The sequence below is a fragment of the Crinia signifera genome, chromosome 12 (assembly GCF_055691185.1).
Source record: "Crinia signifera chromosome 12, ASM5569118v1, whole genome shotgun sequence".
Classification (NCBI taxonomy): Eukaryota; Metazoa; Chordata; class Amphibia; order Anura; family Myobatrachidae; genus Crinia; species Crinia signifera.
Window position 1 is genome coordinate 40,500,841 of NC_139228.1, and position 25,580 is coordinate 40,526,420.

The 25,580-nt window shown below is 46.4% G+C and overlaps 1 protein-coding gene across 4 annotated transcripts in view; it reads right to left on the bottom strand.

The window, feature by feature from the left end:
- Positions 1-2,423: 2,423 nt before the first annotated feature.
- The window catches only part of SYT16 (synaptotagmin 16), a 118,188-nt gene continuing 95,031 nt past the window's right edge, over positions 2,424-25,580 (bottom strand). For all 4 annotated transcript variants that reach the window (XM_083166440.1, XM_083166439.1, XM_083166438.1 and 1 more), the window contains 2 exons: positions 22,414-22,603; positions 2,424-4,509 (listed from right to left, as the gene is read on the bottom strand). In XM_083166440.1, coding sequence (XP_083022566.1) covers positions 4,196-4,509; positions 22,414-22,603 — 504 coding nt within the window. In that variant the 3' untranslated portion in view covers positions 2,424-4,195. The remainder of the gene's footprint in view (positions 4,510-22,413; positions 22,604-25,580) is intronic.

The following is a 25,580-nucleotide window of genomic DNA, read 5'->3' on the forward strand; positions in this document are numbered from 1 at the left end:
CGGTAAGGCTTTTCCCATGCATCCACCATTGGCTGCGAGGAGCAGAGGAGACAGAGACACTGGGAGCACTGTGCAGACACTGAGCCACCCCAACAAGAGGATCAGTCAATGGCTCCAACCCAGGACCAGGAGATACTGGCAGGTGCTGGCAGACCACAGAAGCTGCAGTTGAGACTGATAAGTTAATGAAGTCTAAGCACAGTAGGAGAAGGCGCCCTTAGAGCTTGGTGCCGTATGCTGCTGCATAACTTAAAAATAGAGAGACGAAGATGAGGGGCCAAACCCGAAACAAGAACTGAAACTGGGGCAGGAGCAGATTGATCTCATCAAATACATGAACCTGAACTGCTGATAAAATGTTGAATTTTACCCAGTCCCATTGAGAACTTCTGTAGAAACTGCATAACTTGTCTTTGTCTCACAAGACTTTGCATGGAGCCTGCTCCTTAACCATGATCTCCAGCCAAGTCCATTGGTTCCAGTACAAACTGTTGGATCTGGGGATTTTTCTGCAGTCGGACTTGAGCTTATGTTGGGGGCTGAATTGAAGACCATGTGCAGAAGTCTTTATTACATTTATTTGCATCAAGTTAGAACCAAGGAGACTATTGGGCACTGGATAAGGAAGCAGAGGTGAGGTATACGAGAAATCAGCTGTAAGGGTTATGTGTATCAGTACCTGGGATGGGACCGGTAGTGTGTATAGAGTAACTGAGGCTGAAAATGTGTACTGCAGTCAATGGGCTGGGACCTATAATATCTACTGGAGTAACCGGGCTCAAACCGATAATACAAGGAAAGACACTGTATGGAGGATAATACAAGGAAAGACACTATATGAACATCCTGTTGGACCAGAAAGGTCAAAGTTGTACTTGTAAGTGGCTAGTACTCCCGTAAGGTTTTAAATGGGGATTGCTGGCCCCTGATTGGCATCCAGAGTCACCTGAATTTAGAAGACATTTAATTAGAGGAGCCTCAGTCAACTAACCAAGTTCCATACTTACTCCCCCAATGTAAGTGCATGGGCTTCAGTGCAGTGCATGCACTGGAGCCAGCAGTGGAGAGGAGAGCTGGCATGGCATGCAGCAAGAATTAGCGGGGACCAGTTGGCCTTAGAAGAAACCATGGGCCTTATTCTAGTTTATTCTTTCTGACAAAATCCTTCTTAGATGGACAAAACCATGTGCACTGCAGGGGGCAGATGTAAAATGTGCAGAGAGAATTCGATTTGGGTGAGTTATTTTGTTTCTGTGCAGGGTAAATACTGACTGCTTTATTGTTACACTGCAATATAGATCTCACTTTGAAGTAAAACCCCACCCAAATCTAATTCGCTCTGCACAAGTTACATCTGCCCCACCTGCAGTGCACATGGTTTTGTCCATCTAAGAAGGATGTTGTCAGAAAGAGTGAAGTAGAATAAGGCCCCATGTGAGGCATTGGGGAAGTTAGTATAAAGACGTCAGACCTGTTTATCATTTGTTATATTGAAAAAGGGGGGATTTATATGTATGCTGTATGTGGATGGGCAAGAGTACCATCATTGTCATTCACTTTGTGATACAGGATGTGTTTGTTATACAGTAAGTGCCTCTGCAGTCAATGGGCCAGATTCAATACAGCAAAATGGCAAGTAACTTTGGGTCTGGAACACACCATGCTGCAATGCAAGGGGAGCAAAAGTATTTATATTGTTTCTGTGCAGGGTAAATACTGTCTGCTTCTGCATGTAGCCCACAGATGTAATGTTGGGTACACACCTAAAGATTTATCTGTCCAATCGATCTGGTGGAAACAAATATCTGGCAATGTACTGGAGCAAATGAATTTGCGCCAGGAAGCTGGAAAAGGGACACTGGTTTCTCAGACAAATGATTTAAATCTAAAGTTTGTCAATTGTCTTGTCCATTTACCAGCATTTTGGAGCAAATAGTTTTGAACATTTAAATAAGATAAGTGGTCAGGAACAGGTTAAACATATCATAATAAATAAATACACAAATATAATAGAACCAGTACTGCACTTTCTAAGCTCACAATCTCCCACCTCATGTTAAGGCTCCGGTCTCTTCCTCCTGGCAGCTACTCTCTGGTCTATTGCGATGTTTGGGGGCTCAGATCCACACACACACATACAGTAAATGTGATAGAAGAAGCTGGTACACCAGGCATGTGCAGCAGCTCTGCTCTGTTCCCTCTGCGTTTACCTATGCATTTGTGCCAATACATTTCGGGATTTTTGTTCCCACCAGATAGATTGGACAGAAAAATCTGTAGGTGTGTACCCAGCTTTAGACCACATTTGAGATTGATTGAGTAAAGACACACTTCTGCAGCTCCACGGAATCCTGAGGTTATTTGCACTCAGATCACTTTACACATCATTTCTACATGTTTTTAGCTCCAGAACTTAGTTAACAAATATTTAAAGTAAAGCCTTTATTGGTTTCCATGCAGTTTGAAAATATAGAATCCAGCCTTGGTATCAAAGACATTCCAAATAATTAAAAATACCATCATAGAGACATGTGTTTCATGCAGCAGTATGTGCCATCAAACTACTATATGACAGTAGCCATAATTCCTACAATCCATTGTTGCTCTGGATACTAAAAATTAGATTCATACCATTATTTATATGCAAAGTAATTTTGAAAGGACAAGATCATATATCTTTTCTTCATTCCACTTAGAAAATAATTTTACATGTACATTTGATATCAAATAATTACAATTTACTTATTAACATACTTTGAAAAAGTATTGTGCTTTATATATATCTGGTGTAAAGACCAGCCCACTTTAAATCTATTCATTGCCTTGGTATCTAACATATACCTGTAACTATAGTAACTGGACAAAACAGAAGCAGAGTATAAGGATGCATACTGTATAAATACACACTACTGCTTCTGATGTACTTTAATAAATTACAGGTGATTAACCAAATAAGCCTGACAGTGGTCATTATTCTGGTTCACTCGCAAAGGCAAATTCGTTCTCAAATGGACTAAACCATGGGCCTTATTCTGGTTGATTCGGTTGGACGCATATTTTCGGACAGAAACCGAGTGTTCTTAGCCCCGCCTTCCGTACGGTTCGCTCACACCTTCCGAATGCGGTAAGACGCAGACCGAACAGACCGCGAGTGGATTTTTCATGTGAACAACTCCTCCATCTCTGGGAACCACCCCCATCATTCGATGGTCACCGACCATCGAATGCTGGACCGAGTGGTCAGGCACCACCGAGTGCTCCAGACCACTCCGGCATTTCTCCGTGCAAAAGCAGGGATATGGGCGGGCAGCTGGCATCTGGCTATGTCATGTGTCTGCCCCCAACACGTGCGTCACGGCCGCATTACCATACATACGCCCAACGTTTTCATGGGAACGCCCATGAAACGCGGGGCGTACGCATATGGTAAACAGCCCTTCACGCCCCTCTACACCCCCTGTTCGGCTTGCTCCGACCAATCGTTTTCAGTACAGAATTCACGCCGTATTCGGACGTTCGCAGCGTTCGCACATGCGCAGATACGCCTCTGCATATGCGCAAACACCAACCATCGGCCGTCCGTCCCTCCGCATTCGGAGCCATCCAACTCAACCAGAATAACCCCCATGTGCACTGCAGGTGGGGCAGATATAACATGTGCATAGAGAATTAGAATTGGGTGGGGTTTTACTTCAAAGTGAGATCTTTATTGCAGTGTAAAAATAAAGCAGCCAGTATTTACTCTGCACAGAAACAAAATAACTAACTCAAATCTAAATCTCTCTGCACAAGTTACATCCGCCCCACCTGCAGTGCACATGATTTTGTCCATTTGAGAAGGAATTTGCCTTTGTGAGTGAATCAGAATAACCCCCATAGTGCAAGATCCTATTTTCCCCTATGTAGAAAAGACAATAGTTTAATTTCCATATTTCTTCATTGAGTTGATGGGCAATAAAGATTATAGATTAAAGATAATAATTAAAGATTGTATGTTGCTATCTTGAAACAAGTCTGTGCTCTTTTAATTCAACCAAGGAAAAATGTGTAGAGGAACTTTTTTCAGTGTCACATCTTTGTTCAAATTAGAAAATCGAAAAAAATATATCCCTCAAATTATTTAGGGACAACAATCAATTGTATCGTGACCAAGGAACATTACATCTCCATTGAGTTCTATCAGTAGCAGTGTTCCTTAGGCTTCAAGTAGTGTATGCCACTGACACACTTCTTGACCCTTTGATTCCTTCATTTCCAACCAATGAGTTCGCTCCTCTTCTCCGCTACTGTTTTGACCCAGTGAAATCCAACCAATCATTTCCTTCCTCTTTATGGTGCGGCGATTATAAATTGAAATCATCAGTGTGACGTCAGTGAGCTGAAATAACGCAACTTGAAAGATAAAGGTTTCTTTGTAGACTGGGTTTGGTTGGCCTCTACGAATAGACGTTTTACAGCGTGATAGTTCATGGCCCACAGCGTTCAAGAGAGAAAGTTTTCCATATGTATCTACAAAGAGAAAAATGGAATGCTAATGTAAATGTACAGTATATAAGCTCAGAGTAGTTCAAGGTATGCAGAGATTGTCAGGGTTTCACAGGCTAGTCAGTACTCCGCTACAGGATCAGGGTTTGGACTGAGTATAACCAGTAAATAGGTCCTAGGTAGGCTGTGTTATATACAGTAGGACAGAGTATCCAATCAGGATGGCTAGGAAAGCCAGGCCCCTAAATACAAGGCAGAGTGCTAATGTCCTAATAATGTAGCATCTGAAACTGCACACAGAACACATAGGGGTATATTTAATGCCATGACGGCGAGTAGTGCCGATAGCTCGTCGTCATAGCTCGCGGCTCAGTATTCAACTTGCACTCGCCATTTCCACCTCACTGGGTATTTTCAGCGACGTGGTAACGATGAGTGCAGCCATCAAGATGGCGAGGGTCACTGCTACATGCAACGGGCTCGATGCATTAGCAGCGAACCTCGCAGTTCGGGGGAATCCTCACCGTCCTCCGATGGCAAGGATTCCCCGGCCAGCGAGGGCATTAGACAGCGAGGATGGCTTGTTTTCGGCGATTAACACTGAAAACAAGCCACCGTCACTGCAGAAACCACATCGGTTGCGGCATTGAATGCTCACAGGAGTAAGGCTGCAATTACACAGACCCGCCAGAGGTGGCTCGTAAAACCTACATACTGTAGGGATCAAGTCCCTTTTCCATCGCTATAACTACACATAGATTAGTGGAGCATGAGGAGGAAATAGCAGCAATATAACCTATCCTTATTTCTAAAGTCACATTCTCACTTCCCTACGGGCTCTGCTGCAGTGTTTTACGTAGTCTTTAGGTTTATCTTTTCTATTTTAGAATGATGTGTAACTGTGCGGCACTTTAGTCTGAGAATGATGTGTGGTAACGGGTGTGAACACGCTGCCAGTCTCACTTCCTGTGACACCTCTGAAAATACTTCATATAAAAATGGCTACAGCAAACTGAATGCTGCTTACTGATTATTTGTAATCTCACATCTTATTTTTATTTTGGTATAATGAACACAAACTTATAGACGTAATTCTAAAGATGGCCAATACACAGGTCTGACTTGTCGGATGCACAAGCGTGACCTGTTTTCCCCTTGAACTCCCCCGGCAGCTCCCTGCAGCAGCTGCTCACCTCCCCATGTCCTGCTTCCTGCAGCAGTCTCTCACCTCCCCATGTCCTCCTCCCTGCAGCAGCCTCTCACCTCCCCATGTCCTCCTCCCTGCAGCAGCCTCTCACCTCCCCATTAGGGTGGCCAATCCCGGGATCGGCGGGATCCCGGGATTTGGCACCAAAATATGCGGGATTTCAATTCCGGGATTGGACTATCCAAATCCGGGATTTCGGGATTGTGCAGTCAATTGCCGGGCAGCGTCTGAGCACCCGCTCAGACGCTGCCCGGCTGTTCCCGATGCGGGGTACTGCCGAGAGAAGTCAGGCGGGGAGAGGATTCCGCCCTCTGTCACTCACTCTGTTGGATGGTGAGCAGGTTCCGGCCTCTGTGACTTGTTCAGTGACACTGAAGGGGTGGGGCGGCGAGCAAGTTTCAGCAGCCTCTCACCTCCCCATGTCCTCCTCCCTGCAGCAGCCGCTTACCTCCCCATGTCCTGCTCCCTGCAGCAGTCTCTCACCTCCCCATGTACTCCTCCCTGCAGCAGCCTCTCGCCTCCCCATGTCCTCCTCCCTGCAGCAGCCTCTCACCTCCCCATGTCCTCCTCCCTGCAGAAGCATCTCACCTTCCTATGTCCTCCTCCCTGAAGCAGTCTCTCACTTCCCTGTTTCCTCCTCCCTCCAGCAGTTTCTCACCTCTTCAAGTCCTCCTCCCTGCAGCAGTCTCTCACCTCCCCATGTTCCCCTCCCTGCAGCAGTCTCTCACCTCACCATGTCCTCCTCCCTGCATAAGCCTCTCACCTCCCCATGTCTTCCTCCCTGCAGCAGTATCTCACCTCACCATGTTCTCCTCCCTGCAGCAGCCTCTCATCTCCCCATGTACAGTACTCCTCCCTGCAGCAGCCTCTCATCTCCCTATGTCCTCCTCCCTGCAGCAGCCTCTCACCTCACCATGTCCTCCTCCCTGCACCGCCTCTCATCTCCCCATGTACAGTACTCCACCCTGCAGCAGTCTCTCACCTCCCCATGTACTCCGTCCTGCAGCAGTCTCTCACCTCCCCATGTCCTCCTCCCTGCAGCAGCCTCTCACCTCCCCATGTCCTCCTCCCTGCAGCAGCCTCTCATCTCCCCATGTCCTCCTCCTTGCAGCAGCCGCTCACCTCCCCATGTCCTGCTCCCTGCAGCAGTCTCTCACCTCCCCATGTACTCCTCCCTGCAGCAGCCTCTCGCCTCCCCATGTCCTCCTCCCTGCAGCAGCCTCTCACCTCCCCATGTCCCCCTCCCTGCAGCAGCCTCTCACCTCCCCATGTCCTCCTCCCTGCAGCAGCATCTCACCTTCCTATGTCCTCCTCCCTGAAGCAGTTTCTCACCTCTTCAAGTCCTCCTCCCTGCAGCAGTCTCTCACCTCCCCATGTTCCCCTCCCTGCAGCAGTCTCTCACCTCACCATGTCCTCCTCCCTGCAGCAGCCTCTCACCTCACCATGTCTTCCTCCCTGCAGCAGTATCTCACCTCACCATGTTCCCCTCCCTGCAGCAGCCTCTCATCTCCCCATGTACAGTACTCCTCTCTGCAGCAGCCTCTCATCTCCCCATGTCCTCCTCCCTGCAGCAGCCTCTCACCTCCCCATGTCCTCCTCCCTGCAGCAGCCTCTCACCTCCCCATGTCCTCCTCCTTGCAGCAGCCGCTCACCTCCCCATGTCCTGCTCCCTGCAGCAGTCTCTCACCTCCCCATGTACTCCTCCCTGCAGCAGCCTCTCGCCTCCCCATGTCCTCCTCCCTGCAGCAGCCTCACCTCCCCATGTCCTCCTCCCTGCAGCAGCCTCTCACCTCCCCATGTCCTCCTCCCTGCAGCAGCATCTCACCTTCCTATGTCCTCCTCCCTGAAGCAGTTTCTCACCTCCCCATGTTCCCCTCCCTGCAGCAGTCTCTCACCTCACCATGTCCTCCTCCCTGCAGCAGCCTCTCACCTCCCCATGTCTTCCTCCCTGCAGCAGTATCTCACCTCACCATGTCCTCCTTCCTGCACCGCCTCTCATCTCCCCATGTACAGTACTCCACCCTGCAGCAGTCTCTCACCTTCCCATGTACTCCGTCCTGCAGCAGTCTCTCACCTCCCCATGTCCTCCTCCCTGCAGCAGCCTCTCACCTCCCCATGTCCTCCTCCCTGCAGCAGCCTCTCACCTCCCCATGTCCTTCTCACTGCAGCAGCCGCTCACTTCCCCATGTCCTGCTCCCTGCAGCAGTCTCACACCTCCCCATGTACTTCTCCCTGCAGCAGCCTCTCGCCTCCCCATGTCCTCCTCCCTGCAGCAGCCTCTCACCTCCCCATGTCCTCCTCCCTGCAGCAGCCTCTCACCTCCCCATGTCCTCCTCCCTGCAGCAGCATCTCACCTTCCTATGTCCTCCTCCCTGAAGCAGTCTCTCACTTCCCTGTTTCCTCCTCCCTGCAGCAGTTTCTCACCTCTTCATGTCCTCCTCCCTGCAGCAGTCTCTCACCTCCCCATGTCCTCCTCCCTGCAGCAGTCTCTCACCTCCCCATGTTCCCCTCCATGCAGCAGCCTCTCACCTCCCCATGTCTTCCTCCCTGCAGCAGTCTCTCACCTCACCATGGCCCTTATTCTGATCTGTGCGGAAATTCCCGCATTCTTACGGAGCGGTCCGCACGCCACGGTGTTTTGCCGCATGCGGCCATCGTCCGTAGAAACGCCCACGTGTCCTCCGCATTCGGACGGACTCACTCTTTAAGAACAGGGCGTGTTTACGGACGACATACAAAGCATGCGTGTGCGGGAGAAACACTCCGATTCGGCACGGTATTACTGAGTATTACAGAGTATGCTCGGGAATACCGCATCCGAACGGGAGCCAAGCGGTGCTACCGCACGTAAGCGGAGTATTTACGCCAAACAACCACTATGAAGTATCTTCTGCAATACATCACATGACCCACTTATTCAATTACCTATCCTCATAAAAAACTGCTTATTTGGAATTGGAATCAATTAGATTCCAATATATCCTTACAAGCATGCCTAACACATGCATTGCACACATTAACCCTTACAGCAATGTAAGTGCAATGCTTTGTATTACACCCTGTGTAAAAGATTATAAACAATCTACACATATACTATTTAAAGTGCAAATAAAACCAACAACTGTGAACTTGCATAAAGAATTTAATGAACTACACAATTAACAGAAATAAAAAAATATAAAATTAGAAATTAAATAAGAAGGTCTTTCAGGTCCTGCAGGTCTGCTTGAGCCAGCCGCAGATGGTGCTCCAGTCGCCGGAGGGCCCCACGCACACCCTCATCTGCCGGTGTGGTGTCATCTGTGGGCATGTCAAAGGGGCAACAATTAGTCATGTTATTCTTGCATACATTTCACATACTGCGACATAAATTGCACAAATGCTAGGTGACATGTGTGTATATATATATATATATATCTATGTAGAGCATGGGTCCTCAAACTGCGGCCCTCCAGATGTTGTGAAACTACAAATCCCAGCATGCCTTGCCACAGTTTTGCTATAAGGAAGTGTTAAAACTGTGGCAAGGCATGGCGGGATTTGTAGTTTCACAACATCTGGAGGGCCGCAGTTTGAGGACCCATGATGTAGAGAGATAGAGACACACATAGATAAATAGATATGACACATACATATATACATACATGCTAACTTATTTACTACATACTGTATTTTTTGCCCTATACCCTTTACTCTGCAGAAGACATAACAGTCATATTGTTTCTTCTCAGTCACAACCCACCCATGACTAACCAATGACAACCAGGTCATGGCCTCCGTCAATAAGAACTTGTCACAATCTGCTCAGTCTAAGTTCAGTGATGGTTCGTGGCATGGGAGTTATGCAAATGTCAGGAATGCACAGTACACATCCTCAAAATCATAATTCTGTCTAAACCAACCTACAATTCTGTGAGGGGAAAAAAAAAATCTGAAGTACAGGGGGTGTTTAGGTAGAGGAGGCTCCTGGGACACTGGCAACTTCTGACTCCATTCCAAGGTAGGCCGGGCCATACTCCATTTATAGCATACATCCTAGAGTTTATAAATAACATTCACCAACAATATAGATTCCACTATTTGATGGGTCATAATCCACGCTTGCAGCAGGTGAATTTAAGCCACAAATGATCCACTCATCCCTTTACTCCAGGATCCTGTTTAACTACAACGGTTATGTGGCAGTCAAAATGGAGCTCCAACCCATCCCACAAACAGGTGTAATTCAGAGGTGTCCTGGATGAAAGGGATGCCTTGGACACCCCATCTAACCCGTACCTGTATCTGTAGCTACCCACTTTGGGGTCTATATGAATAGGATGGCAAAAAAATTTGTTACCAACAGTGCTACATAACAAATACCAGTACAACTACTTCATGAATGATGCATTATGTTAACATACCGATCTGGTGATATTCCGGGGCCTGGCACGCCTCCTCCCCATCGTCATCCGACTCCTCCGGGGCAACCGTGGCCTCCTCAGACCCCTCCTCCGCAAGCTCCTCTCCACCAACAACCTCCTCCTCCAACTCCTCCTCCTCCAACTCCTCCTCCTCCAACTCCTCCTCCTCCTCCTCCTCCTCCTCCTCCACCACCACCACCTCCTCCACCTCCTCCTCCGCCACCAACACCTCCTCCTCCGCAACCAACTCCGCTTCCACATCCTCCTCCACCACCTCCTCACGCACCTCCTCCTCCTCCACCACCATCTCCTCCTCCTCCACTTCCTCCTCCTCCACCATTTCCGACACCTCCTCCTCCGGCTCTTGGGCCTCCTCATGTGCCAGGGCTGCCTCCGCCTCTTCCCGGGCCTGTTGTGCTTGGGCTCGTGCTGTGTGTTAGAAAAAAACATCATGGTCAATGTGGGGTCATTGGGGCACATGTATTAATCCATAACAAGACATACATGGAAGGGTGATAATGATGGCAAACGATGCAGGAAAGTAGCTCCTTACTGTTAATGGATTCCAAATAGTGACATTTAAATTAGTATGTGATTGGTAGTAATTTGTTCACACATTACAACCCAGGCATTTATCAATGTGTAACACATATTAGATCTGGCACATTGTATGCATCATAATCCTCAATGCTATGGCATTACATATAAAAGCCACATGACTGCATGTTAACCAGGAAGAAGCACACATAACAGTCTATGGACTTTTAAACCCATGGACACCCACTTATCATGAGACACATTTTATTGTTTATATATGCTATGTTGTAAGTGCGAAATTTCATAGCTAAAATACTCACACTCAGCTATTTCGCCCCTGAGTTGCTGAAGCAGCTGGGGCTGGCGCCTGCGGAGGTCCGACCACCGCCTCTCCAGCTGCCCGAGGGACCTCCGCACCCGAGTGCGGGCGTAAATTCGGCGCCCTGCCGCAGCATAGGCCCTCCGCTTATGCCGGTTGGTTATAAAGGGCCCTGCACGGCCCAGCCTTGTCTCCATGACGGAGACAAGAACCCGCAGCTCCGCATGTGTGAAGGGTTCTGCCCTTCGTGTCTCCGCCATGTTGACAATGGCATCTATCAACCAATCAGCTGGTGGCATTGGTTGATCACAGTTATTTGTGTTAATAACTTTATTGTTCATCTTTACATGAACAGCGTCTCTGCGCAAACACAAATGGTGACAAATTCGCTTGCCTTCCAAACAGTAGTGTTGATGTATGGCAATGAACAAATCTGATATATATAAAACACAGTGTGTATGCACTTAGCAAATCCAATGACGCCTCGCTCCGCCAAGCAACGCGTGCTATAGCTTAGCAACGCATAGCTGTACTTAGCATTATTTACTCTATGCATCTATGTGTATGCGTACATTTATGTGTAAAAGACACATACACACACTTGCAGGTATCCTGAGACCACCATTATACAACAGCCCTGCCTGCCTGCCTGCCTGCCTGCCTGGCTGCCTGCTCCTTGAAATGTAGAAACATGTGAATAAATTCTAATATCATATATATAGATATATATATATATATATATATATATATATCTGCAAACAAATCTGACATCAACACATGACAAAATCCCAAACACATTACAGAATAAATCAATGTACTCACCAGTCATCAGGGATAGTATCAACTACAATAATGAAGATATAACAAACACATAAGATCCCTTGAACAAGGTATAATAATTGGCACCAATATTGAACTTCCCCCAAAACTAAGCACATATGATAAATATCTCCTATTTCTTTGCCATTAGGAGGGCAGGCTGGCTAATTTTCGTGTTGTAACACTGACAACTAACACACTGTACTTATTTGCAGGGGTGATTTGTACAATAATTGGTGTGTTCTGTGAACTCGATAACATGTACCTGAAGTATCTTTGCGCCACAGAGTCCCGCAGCTGGTATCCCCTCCGGCATTCAGGGGCGCGGGATGGGCGCATGGGCGGATCTTGCGGCTCAGATGGTACCTCCCACTCATCAAAGGGTATCTCACGCCGCACAGCAATGTTGTGGAAAAATAAACACAGGCCCACGATCCTCGACACCATTTCAGGCGCATATTGTAAGTCACCACCAGTGCGGTGGAGCACTCTAAATCGACCTTTTAAAAGGCCAATTGAGCGCTCCACCACTTGCCTGGTGGCAACATGCGCCCGATTGAATGCCTCCTGTGGGCCCGGTGCTGGGTAGCTGTACGGCGTAAGTAGCCAGGGCGTACATGGGTAACCGGAGTCACCCAGAACCCACGCATCACGGCCTTCCAGCTCTTGTAGTCTTTGCCATATCCCGGTTTGTCGGATGACATGAGAGTCATGGGCACTTCCGGGAAACTTCGAGTTGAAGGCGAGAATCTCCATGGATGGGCCACATACCACCATCACGTTCAGTGAGTGGAACAATTTGCGGTTCCTATATATCTTCTCACTTCGAGATGGAGGCACAAATGGTACATGGGTGCCATCCACAGCCCCTATCACATTAGGGAAGCCAGCAATTTGATGGAAGGCCTGCTGGCTTCTGCGCAGGGTCTCGGTGGCAAATGTCATGGCCATGAAGTGCCCCTTGCGCCTGAACATGGCCGACGTCACACGCCTCAGGATTCGGCAGAAGGCCGGCTGAGATATTCCAGCAAGTACTGCCACTACTTGTTGGAATGATCCTGAGGCGCAGAAATGCAACACCGCCAGCAGCTGTGTGTGAGGCGGAATTGCTGTCGTGATCCCGTGTAGAGGTTCCAAATCACTCTGAATTAGGGTGAGCAGATCCAGAATTACATGTGGGGGTAACCGGTACCTAGTAAGTACCTCATCATCGGGCATAGCAAACAGAGTCACCCGTGTGCGATAGATTCTAGCACGTCCTGGCCTCCTTGGGCGACGAGTGGGGAGAGCCGCAAGTGCCCTTAGCCTCCTCTCCATGTAGCGCAGAATAGCTTCTGCAACCTATAAAGAAATGAACATAAATACTGAGGCACCTATGCACATAATGGCCATATCCCACTACAAATTGATTTGTAGCCTTCAATACGTACAATAGATGGCCGCCCCGTGTAATCCCGCAGATCCATTTGACTCTCTAATGATGACACAATAATATGAACTCAATACACACCGTCCAAAACACACAGATAAAGGTGTCAGCATTTTTTGCCGACATCATGTACTATGAGACATTTCATCTATTGCTGGGACATGTTGTCCTGCAATAGATGAACCCACACATGTTTAAGACCTGTGAGTGAAATAGTGAACATGTGACATGTTGCAATAATGATACACGCACTTTGCTGGCCCAACAATCTGTAGTCAGTGAGGCAATGGTGCATACATTCATACACTTACATTGTTAATGGATATCATATCTACAAGGAGCATGGAAGAGCTTACCTTAGACCCTGACAAGTCCAGATCTGGAGACAAATGATTCTAGCAGCAACTCACTATTTATAGGGCTCTCACATGTGTGGTCTATAACAGTAGAGATGAGTATTGCATGATTTGTGGCCTGGATTATCTAAGGGATTGGGCTACTTTTAGCTTGCAATAAAACGCCACAATACCACAGTAGTCAGAATTCAAATGTCATGTCATGCTAGCAAATAGCATGTGTATTGTGCAATAGTCACAGGTTTATCAGAAGATTCTATGCAATGTTAGCATTGGTGACCAGTATTTCATGTAGAACTTTCGCCAGGTTTTACACAATGGAATTTCCGCCACCGTATGCGGCGCGAAAAAACAGCGACGTACGCACACGCACGGAACGCAGCTGCCGCTGATGTCCGCCAAACAGGATACACAAACAGTATATAAAGGTGTATTAGAAGGTGACAATGTTGTTGCTAACATGTCTGGATCACAACCAGAGGTGGACCCAGATCTGCAGCAACTATTTGACCAGATGGACTCCAGCACCACCTATGTGCCACTGCACATGCGGGCAGTGGGTAATGAGGAGGCTGCTGGCCCTTCTACAGCAGGGCAAGCTGCACCTGACCATTCTACAGCAGGGCAACCTACACCTGGCCCTTCTGCAGCAGGCCAACCTGCAGCTGGCTCATATGCACCATCAGCAGAATTGGTTGGAACACAACCGGGGACTTCACAAGGTAGTACCATGGCCAGCACTTCAAGTGCAGCGACTGGTGCCAGGGGGCGTGGCCAGGGACGTGGCAAGGGGCGAGCCAGGGCAACAGAGGAACCAACTACAAGAAATAAGGCATATGAAGCACAGGAGCTTGCCATCCTGGTTCCCCGAGCACGTGATTGGATTGAGTGTCCATCGGAGAAGCTGACACACACACGCAGATGGAAGATTTGGGAACAGATAACGGCAGAGATTAATGAAGTAGCGCCACAAGTTCGTGAGACGGACCATGTGAAGAAGAGGCAAGTTGTTTTGTGATACATGTGCCCAGTAATAGCCAAGTAATGATTGAATTGATGCTTAGATGCATTTAGCAAATGGGCCGTGAGGTTGTTACGATACACATACATTATTGCCATGTTATTTGGTTGAGAGTTAGAGTAGGGTGATTGTGAATGTGTATTGTAACGGTTGATATCATAGTTGCATGTAATATTATATATGGGACATTAATCACATGTTGTAATATGTAGCACAGAGCAATGGCTGCAACAGCTAACATTGGGAGTGACATGTATTAATATGTCAACTTACATTGCAGGTGGCAGGACTTCAAAACCAACCTGAAGAGGAAGATGACCAAGCGGTGGGAACACAGCCAGACATCTGGGGCCGGGCCCATGCCATCAGGGCTAGAGCTCACCCCCCTGGAGGTGATGGCCGAGAGCTGTATAGCAGTTGAGGAGATCAGGGGGGTGAGCACGATGGATAGCGAGGCCCCAGCTGAAGTGTTTGCGTCTTTTCTGGAAGGTAAATATTGGTCATGCCATAAACTTGTGCAAGTAATTATCGTAGAATGTCTCCTAATTGTGTTTATCTTTTCCCACAGACACCCCACCGCTTGGTGAGGACTCTGCTCAGGAGGTGGAGGAGTCCGTGCCACCTGGCCCCAGAGGTAGGCCTGTGCAGCAGCAGGCATCGGGCCAAGCCGATTTGGCCGCCTTGGCCCAGGTGCTTGGGGACATCAACCAGCAGGGAGACTTGGCATCAGAACGGGTGCGTAGGACCGAGGAGATCCTGGCGAGCTTGGTCAGCACCCAGCAGTCCATGGCTGCGAGCATGCAGGCCATGGCTGCAAGTGCTCAGGTGCTGGCCGAGCAAGCCACCCGCCAAAATGATCTCCTCCTCCACCATAATGAGCTTATGGTGGAGCTGATTACCAGCAACAGGGTCCTAATGTCATCCGTTTCTGGTGCATTACCACCGGAAACACTCCCTGCTGGCAGGAGGGGTAGACCAGCCAACCCCTCCACATCATCTGCTCCACCTGCCCCAGCATCTGGCCGTCCCCGAAGAGCTGCTGCACAGGCCAAGGAGCCTACCAAGGCCAAACGTGGTCGGAAATGAACTTGTGGCTGCATTAATCTCCGCCGTTATGTGTTCCCAAATCTTCCATTGTGCTGTGTGTGTCAGCTTCTTGTGTCCAATCACGTGCTGAGGGTAACCAGATGAGCCCTTGCTTCATATGTCCTTAGTGGTTCCCCTGTTGCCCTCTTTTGCCTGCCATTACTGTCAGCTGTACTTGAAGTGATGGCCATGGTACTATCTTGTGAAGTCCCCGGTTGTGTTCCAAATGATTCTGCTGATGGTGCATATGAGCCAGCTGCAGGTTGGCCTGCTGCAGAAGGGCCAGGTGTAGGGTGCCCTGCTGTTGAATGGTCAGGTGCAGCTTGCCCTGCTGTAGAAGGGCCAGCAGCCTCCTCATTTCCCACTGGCTGCATGTGCAGTGGCACATAGGAGGTGCTGGAGTCCATCTGTGTGCAATTATATATGTTTTGTATTATTATTTATTTTGCAGCATTCCTGCCATGTTGTTTATTGTTTGTATGTATTATTTTATGGTCTTTGCATCACACTGGCATTGAGTGTGACATGAATATAAATAAATGTGTTTACTTTACCCAAAATGTGTGGTTTCATGAGTACATGTCGAATACACATGTGTATTGCTAGTATTAATATTCAGTCATGTCCATTGTTAGCAGTTTTTAAGTGTGGGACAAGTACAGCATATGTGGGGGATTACTAAGGTTTCCTTGAAGCAGCAATGGTTTCAATTAAAGCACTGACAAGCGGCCTATTAGTGAGTAATGAGTAAAGGAGTAGATTCTATTGGGTTCAGGTGTTAATGCTTGTAGTCATTAGGCGTACGTTCGCCTCCCGCATGAACGAGTGGTGTCCGCAAAGCAATAGTACACTTGTGGACACCGCACATTTCTGCCCTTTTTGATCGCGTGCATTCGGAGTGGTTTCCGAATGTACGCCCCCCAACATAAGTGTACTCCCCCGTGTCCGCCCATGTTTCCGCCCCGTTTTGCCCACTTTGAAACTACGCCCATGTGTCATTCCGCATGACGCCCATAATACGCCCCTATTTCCCGAATGATAGCGGTGAACAGTTCTGGACGGGATTTGGCCGAACTGGTACCGAGTCAATGCGTGGCACATGCGCGTAGCGTTCTCCACGCATGTGCAGACGCCGTAAAGACGCGATCCGAAAGTATGCGGTAAAGTCCGCGTCAATCAGAATAAGGGCCCATGTCCTCCTCCCTGCAGCAGCCTCTCATCTCCCCATGTACAGTACTCCTCCCTGCAGCAGCCTCTCATCTCCCCATGTACAGTACTCCACCCTGCAGCAGTCTCTCACCTCCCCATGTACTCTGCCCTACAGCAGCCTCTCACCTCCCCATGTACTCCGCCCTGCAGCAGCCTCTCACCTCCCCATGTACTCCGCCCTGCAGCAGCCTTTCACCTCCCCATGTTCACCTCCCAGCAGTGCCGGATTAAGTGGAGTGGCATGTATTTTTAAAAAAAACCACAATAACATTTGTTATCTGCAATTTGAAATATGTTTATGCAACTGGATGTATTGAATGGTGTTTTAACCCCTTCACGACATTGCCTTTTAAGGTAATTTTTTTTTTTTTTTCCTCCTTGCGTTCAAATAAGCGTAACTTTTTTAATTTTCCGGCTATATAGACACATGAGGGCTTTTTTTTTGCGGGACAAGTTGTACTTTTTAATGGTACCATTTACTATACCGTATAATATTCTGGGGAATCAGGAAATAATTCAATGTGGGGTAAAAAGAAAAAAAAACGCAATTCCACAATTTTGCGCTGGTTACGGTTTTTTTGGAGTTCATAGTTCGTTTAAAATGATGGGTTATCTTTATTCTATGGGTCGTTACGATTCCGGTGATACCAAACTTATATAGTTTTCGTTACGTTTTACGACTAAAAAAAAAATAGAATATGTTACGGTTTTTCGAATTTGCGTCGCGTCGCCATGTTCTGCGGCTTATAACTTTTTTATTTTTCCACCTACGGACCTGGGTGAGGGCTCATTTTTTGCGGGCTGAAGTGTACTTTTTAATTAATACCATTATGGGATATGGGCGACTTTCTGATCTCTTTTAGCTATTTTTTTTTGGGTAGGCGATGCGACCAAAAAACGTAGTTTTGGCGTTGGGGATTATTTTCCGTTTACGCCTTTAACCGTGCGGGATAACTAATGTTATATTTTAATAGATCGGACTTTTAGGAACGCGGCGATACCAAATATGTTTATTTTTTTTATTTTTTATTTATTTTTATTTGGGAAATGGGGAAAGGGGGGTGATTTGAACTTTTAATATTTTTTTATTTTTTTTTATTTTTAAACTTTATTTTTTTTTTTTTTTTACTTTTACTACAAGGCCCCCTAGTGTACTTGACCACTAGGGGGCGCGATCGCCTGTACTAGGTTCAGCCATAGAGCTCTATGGCTGAACGTAGTGATTTTATGCACTTCCTATTACATCCTGCCTGAGGCAGGATGTAATAGGTATGCATACACGGCCAGCACAGGGGTCTACATTAGACCCCTGGCTACCATGGCAACCGATCGGCACCCTCCGATCTCGCTGCGGGGGGCCCCGATCGGCGCCGGAGGGGGGCGCCCCCCCTCCGATCAGCTATTTAAGCACTGCGGGCGCTTTGCCCGCGGTGCTTAAAGGGTTAAACGGCCACGATCGGCGAACTCGCCGCTCGTGGCCGTGAGAGCAGGGACCTGGCTGTAATATACAGCCATTACCTGCTCTCTTTCAAGCCAGCTCACTCCGTGAGCTGGCTTGATTCCCCCGCAACCGACATATGACGTATATATACGTCATATGTCGTGAAGGGGTTAATAAAAATATTATTAAAAAAAAAAACACAATCCGGTAAGAACCTTTATTTTTTACCGGTTCGTATTGCCATGTTGCTACCGGTTTGCGTGACCCGGTAACCCCTTTCACATTGCACTAATTAACAAATTGAACCGGCATAAAACAGGTATTTAGGTGCGATGTTATAGAGGTATTATGGATTCAACAACTGCCTTACCTAGATCACTAATGGGTCCATGGAAAGAACCGCTCTGTCAATGCCCAGCAAGATAAACCTGATATATACAAGTTGCTTTCATGAAAAAGTGATTCGTGTATAAATAGATCTCTCTCTCTCTCTCTCTCTCTCTCTCTCTCTCTCTCTCTCTCTCTCTCTCTCTCTCTCTCTCTCTCTCTCTCTCTCTCTCTCTCTCTCTCATCACTTCACTTGCATGTGACAGCACTAAATCACACCAAAAAGCACAAATAGGGTGAGATTTAATGGGATGTGATTTTCAGAAAGTGAGAGATTTGGTGAGAAATCTCCAGGTTTTTTTAAAGCGGCAATCATTTACACTACAAAACCAGTTTGATTTTGCAGTGTAAATGATTGCCGCTTTAAAAAAACTGGAGATTTCTTACCAAATCTCTCACTTTATGAAAATCTCATCCTATTAAATCTCACCCATAGTGTCAGAAAGTGTATAATTTTAGCATTGTATTAATGTTTCTCTCTCACACAAAAGGTGACATTTAAACATAAACAATACTTACAGGATGAATGTTATTCCTTATTAGCATAAGGGGAGGGTACAAAAGGCAAATGCGCTATTGGGTGTGGCAGTGTTACGCTGTGGGCCTAAGGTAGAGAAAAGGTTTACATGGAGAATGTGCTGAACATCACCGGGGACAAAGCCGGGATTCACACAGTGGAAGCTGCCATCTTGCCCCGAAGCAGTAAGTATACTCTGCTTCCAGGTTCAAGCATGTTATATTAGAGCACATTGCCTCGTCCCCTCACTATGGCTTATGAGCCTAATTCAGACTTGACCACTAATGTGCGTGCCGCGTGCATTCTGCATGATCGAGGTTAAATGTATATGGATCATAATCTCCTCGTATTATAGCTGACAGGAAGCCGACATTTGGTGGTGGTAACCAGCCGTTATCTTGGCAGTGCCCAGGCATTTTTGAGGGGGGTCTATGACGTAAGTGATGACCACTTCTACCCTGTCTACATCGCAGATTAATGGAAACCACAGAATTACTCACAATTGCACAGACGGCAAGAACAGTTGAATGGTTCGGGAATTGCGTGTGGATTTGCAAAAAGATATCGATTAGCGACCCATTCGCAACTCTCTTGCAATTTAGCAAGGGGGGGGTCTTTGAATTTTGACATTAGCGGTCAAGTCTGAATTAGGCAACTATATTCACCAATGCAAACGGAAAAGTCTTAGGCCGAGGTTGGAGAAAGAGCAGTAAAAAGCTAATGAAGAAAGAAGAACGTGCCACCAGGGAAAAGTGGTGACATTCCTCCAATAGAAGAAGGTCCGGATACAGAAAGTAGTCTCTTCATAAAAGTACGCTATTACTCCACTGAGGTGTTTGTGTTCCTTATAGAGACAACTGCCCCCCAATGATCAGGGGACCATTGAAAGACCCTGGAACTTTAAAGTCAGACTTGTAGCGGACTTTTGTGAGTGGCATTTCTTAAAATAATTTTACAACAGTATTATGTTCGCAATGTAAGGTGATAAAAGTTATAATACAGAGATGTACTGTAGAGGAACAACAGACAAAGTAGTAGAGTCAATAAAGTACAATAAGCATGGTACAAGCAAGTCTGGAATATATGTGCAAATACATGGAACTTGCAGGATACAGGGATGCTTGGGTGGATGAGGTGGGACAGGCATGATGGGAGGAGAGAGATACCTGCTAATTAGATGTTACAGATTAATGAGGCTGCAACAAAAAGGGCTCACATAGGCTAGATGTACTAAGTCATTTCGACGCATCCCTCCACACATCGCAATTAAATCACATATGTACTAACATATGTGATTATTACTGAAAAGAACAGAAAAGAGCTGCCCTTTGCGATGTTGGCGAATTCGGGATTTAACCCCACTAGTCCCTCTGTACATGCGTAAAAGGAAGCAGCAGATTATTGGGGTGCTGGGAGGCAACCAACCAAATCCCTCTAGAGCACAATGCGGAAAAAAGCCCATAAGCTTCTATAGGGTAATGTCAGCAAAGGCGTTGTTACCCTCCGCACCATACTGAAAACAACACCAGAAAAAGGGACACATGTTCCCTTTACTACATCCCACCCAGTGTAAGAATGGAGCAGCATGGGAGTTTTGAAACCTGTAATGTGATGTGATCATCAGTACAGAATTGAGACCGCGGTCTTTGGCAGAATGGAGAAGGCAAAATAAACCGTGGGGGGAAGACATGGTGAAGAAGAGGAGCATTGAAGTGTATAGATTAGCAGAACTGCATAGCAGTAGTAGAGTGGCAGGAGATGTAAATCAGTCTTGCCATTGTGTTGAGGGTGGATTTAGTAAGGCACGACGTGTGAGCGGTACATATAAAAGAAGAAAGTTTCAGTAGTAGAAACAGGAGTTAAAGGGATATAGAGACAGTAGATAAGAGCAGGTGAGCAAGGGCCTAACCTTTAGAAGGTGGAAGTTTGAGGGCTGGACCGGATGAGGGGATTGAAAGAGTGGGAGAAGGGTGACACCAAGGTAGCAGATAAGAGAAACAGAGGGGGCTGTGTGTTATCTACTAAGAGATGTGATGAGATGTGGAGGATACAGGGGAAGGGAGATGCTAAGCACAGTTTCAGACAAGTGAGGGAAATTTACTAAAAGGTCCAGATTGATATTGTTGGTTCTTTATTTGACAGACCCACTTAAATTGGGACAGTTTGAAGCATACATTACAGAGATCCAATAGGAATGAGATAGAAAAATAAATAAATAAAGATATTGCATTCTAAAGGTTCCCAACCATGATCCCTAAGATCACACTGACATTCCAGATTTTAATCGGACAGCTACAGGTGATTTAATTAGTAAGTTAATTAGTAACCATCTGTGCTCAAGCAGGGAGATCACTAAAACCTGTACTGTTAGGTTGGCCATACACTATACCAACTTCATCCAACCATCCAACGAGAATAGATTAAAGTGGAGGCAGATGTTAAATATACAATGCAATAATTAAACTTTTACAAATTTCAACACTGCCTATAGATAATCAACTGACTCCCGTAGGCCTCTGTAAAGCCAAACTGTAAAATGAATGTCTAAAACTAATTTAATAATGGAACAAATATTTTCAATTTAAGTCAATGGTCATGACTAAAGATAAGGCACAGCTGGTACATTTTCCATAGTATAGAGACAGGGGTAAGTGTGGCCCCCATATGGTGACCCTAGGGATAATGATCTATTTAGCTACCTTATATTTTATAAGGGAATTGCAGGAAGTCAGTCTAGGTATATGGGGGTTAAAAAGTGTAAACAAGTCCTTAAATTTAATAATACTTTCATAAATGTCTAAATCTATGCTTTAAGTCAGGGGTGGTCAAACCAATCCCAAGATCTACCAGATCTAACAGTCCACCATCAACCAGATCTAACAGTTCACATTTTCATATCACCTAGCTGGTGCAAAGCTGTAATCATTATGAACTGTCATGTTTTCAAACATGCTGCATTCATTCCTACTATAGATCCACAGGTGGTCTGAAAATCATGAACTGTTTTTAGATCTTGAGGACAGGTTTGGCCACCCCTGCTCTGAAATCTAATACTATGCATGCACCTCTCAGTAACCCTTGGTCAAGTTTCAAAGGTGTCTTTAAAGATATTATTGACACAGAAAATGTTGCCTCTATAGTGAATTTTTTTATCTTTTACACTGTATAAAATATTTATTGTCAGATTGTCTACTTACCAGGTGGTCTATTGATGGCCAGGTTTCGAAAATGACTTCCTTTGATTAGCTGTACAGAAAGCCTCCCAGTTGTAGCATTATACGCCAGACCCACCAGCAGCTCGGGCACCCCGCCGTGTGACAGCGATTGTGTGGAGGAAGCACTGTCAGTACGAGATATGGCAGACATACTTAGCTGGGAATCACCACTCTGAGAAAATAAGAAGAGAGTATTTGTATTTCATTGTTTAGCCTTAGAACGTGGATGGTGTTTGCTTCTTCTTTTAACCCTTTAAGTGCCAACATCTCTGTGAGAGATTTGTTAAATATCAGCTATAAAGGCCAGCGTCGCTAACATTTGTTATATACATTCTAATAAAAAATGTTGTGTATAAAAAAGATTATATTTCCTATATCGGGGAAGCATTACAGGACATTATGATGAATAAAAAGGTTTGCTTGGCAATTTTCACACCAATTTTGACAAATTCACTTAGCACTCAAATGGGTAAATAAAACCAAAACTGAATGGATTGCTTAACAGAGAAGTGATTGAACATCAATGAAAATTAGTAGGCTTCTTCAGAAAATAAAATGAGTCAGCTATAAAATACCACTAATTACTGAGAAATCCATTGTGGCCAGGGGCTGGCTGGCAACTTTTAGCCTGGGGGGCAAGTCCAGAGCACTGGCCCATAAGTGCTAAAAAGATATGTATTATTAAAAAATAATAATAAGGACACCATAGGCTGCTCCCCCTGTATAATAACAGGATACCATAGGCTTCTCCCCCTGTACAATAACAGGACACCATAGGCTGCTTCCCCTGTATAATAGCAGGACACCACAGGCTGCTCCCATTGTATAATAACAGGACAACACAGGCTGCTGCACTGTATAATAACAGGACACTACAGACTGCTCCCCAGTATAATAACAGGACACCACAGACTGCTCCCCAGTATAATTACAATAACAGGACACCACAGGCTGCCCCCTTGTATTAAAATAACAGAATAGGACACCACAGACTGATACCTCTGTATAATTATACCATACACCACAGGCTGCTCCTCCTGTATAATTATACCATACACCACAGGCTGCTCCCCTGCATAAAATGAACAAGCACCACAGGCTACCACCCTATATTAAAAGAACAGGACACCACATGCTGCTCCCTCTGTATAATTATACCAGGACACCACAGGCTGCTTCCTCTGTATAATTATACCAAGACTGTCCTGGTATAATTATACAGGGGGAGCAGTCTGTGGTGTCCTGGCAGGAGACCACAGGCTGCTCCCCTTGTATAATTATACCAGGACACCAGAGGCTGCTCCCTCTGTATAATTATACCAGGACACCACAGGTTGCTTCCCCTGTATCATTATACCAAGACTGTCCTGGTATAATTATACAGGGGGAGCAGTCTGTGGTGTCCTGGCAGGAGACCACAGGCTGAGCCCCTTGTATAATTATATTGGCTACACCCGCACAGAGGAAAAATCTTTCTCTGGTTGTTCACCATCTAATTACTTTTCTTATGTTTACAGCAGAAAGGTAAAGCCAGGAATTACTCTTCTGCTCCACATTGTTGTCCAAAATGGGGGCGGGCGCTGAGGTCATGTGATGTCATTCGCCAGCCCCAAGCAGGCAGGAGAATGTTTATGTCCGCCCAACATTTCTACGGGAGTGCCCATTGTTTTTGTGGGCATGTCCTTGAAATGCTGGGGATCCACCTAGGAACTCCCCATGTCTGTCACTCAGGCTGCGAGCGCCTCAGCAATGAGAAACTTAGCCAAAGGCGCTCACGTCAATGCGTATACGCAGGGCAAAAACATTGCCAAAGGGGCCAAATTCGCTGCCCAACAAGCAGGCCTGAATCGACCGCAGAGAGGGATGTCTGATGGTAGTTATACATAGGTTGCTGCTCTTTATTACATCTACTGATTCTAGTGTTGTTCTTATAATCTGAAGTAAGGATTCCTGATAAATACACGATTTGAGGATTTAGTGGCCTTTGACAACTTTGCATTTAGCCACCTGGGGTCTCAGACATTAACTCTGACCACGTATGTTCCTTCCAGGGACCAATCAGGGGGCTACCTACTGCTTTAATGAGCCAAGAATTCCACCACTCATGTTCCTTTGTGTCATTTAAATATGTGGACAATTACTGACAAACTTTCACGCCAGAGCTTTATGACATACTCTAGCTCAGTGGTTCCCAACCTTTTTTGTCTCCCGTACCCCTTGACTAGGCTTTTCATTTATGAGTACCCCCTCGTGTCAAGCCGCGCGTGAAAAATTTAAGGGGGCATGGCCTAAAAAGGGGTGTGGCCTCATTTGAAGGGTGTGGCTTAACAGGGGCAAGTCACTCCCCCATTTTCACTGTGGTGGTATGTGCCATGTCTTCAGATTAATTTAAGAACATGCTGATGTATGATATCCAAAAAGATTCTAGTGCCCAGGTTATACTACAAAAATCATTCTGGTACCAAATATAAAACATAGTGTTTATACTGGCAATGATGAGAAAAAAAAAAAAAGTGCAACCACTTGACCACAATATAAGCTCAGCCCATTCTGCGGACAGCATAGAAAATAACAGAACACTGTCAAATCTCTATTACTGAAGCAACAGACATTCCAAGGGATCACGTTAGCCTTCCAATAGTGCCAGATACACATATGCCCCCAAAAGTGCCAGATACACATATGCTCCAATAGTGCCACGTATGACCCCACAGTGCCAGAAACAGGAATGCCACCACGGTGACAGGTATGACCCCATGGTACTGGGTATGCGCCTACAGTGCCAACAATGCCCCTACAGTGAAAGCAACAAGTATGCCCCCATAGTGCCAGCAACAAGTATGCCCCACAGTGCCAGCAATGCCCCACAGTGCCAGCAACAAGTATGCCCCACAGTGCCCCCCCCAGTGCCAGCAATATGGTATGCCCCCACAGTGCCAGCAATATGGTATGCCCCCACAGTGCCAGCAATGCCCCCCACAGTGCCAGCAATAAATATGCCCCCACAGTGCCAGCAATATGGTATGCCCCCACAGTGCCAGCTATGCCCCCCACAGTGCCAGCAATAAATATGCCCCCACAGTGCCAGCAATATGGTATGCCCCCACAGTGCCAGCAATGCCCCCCACAGTGCCAGCAATAAATATGCC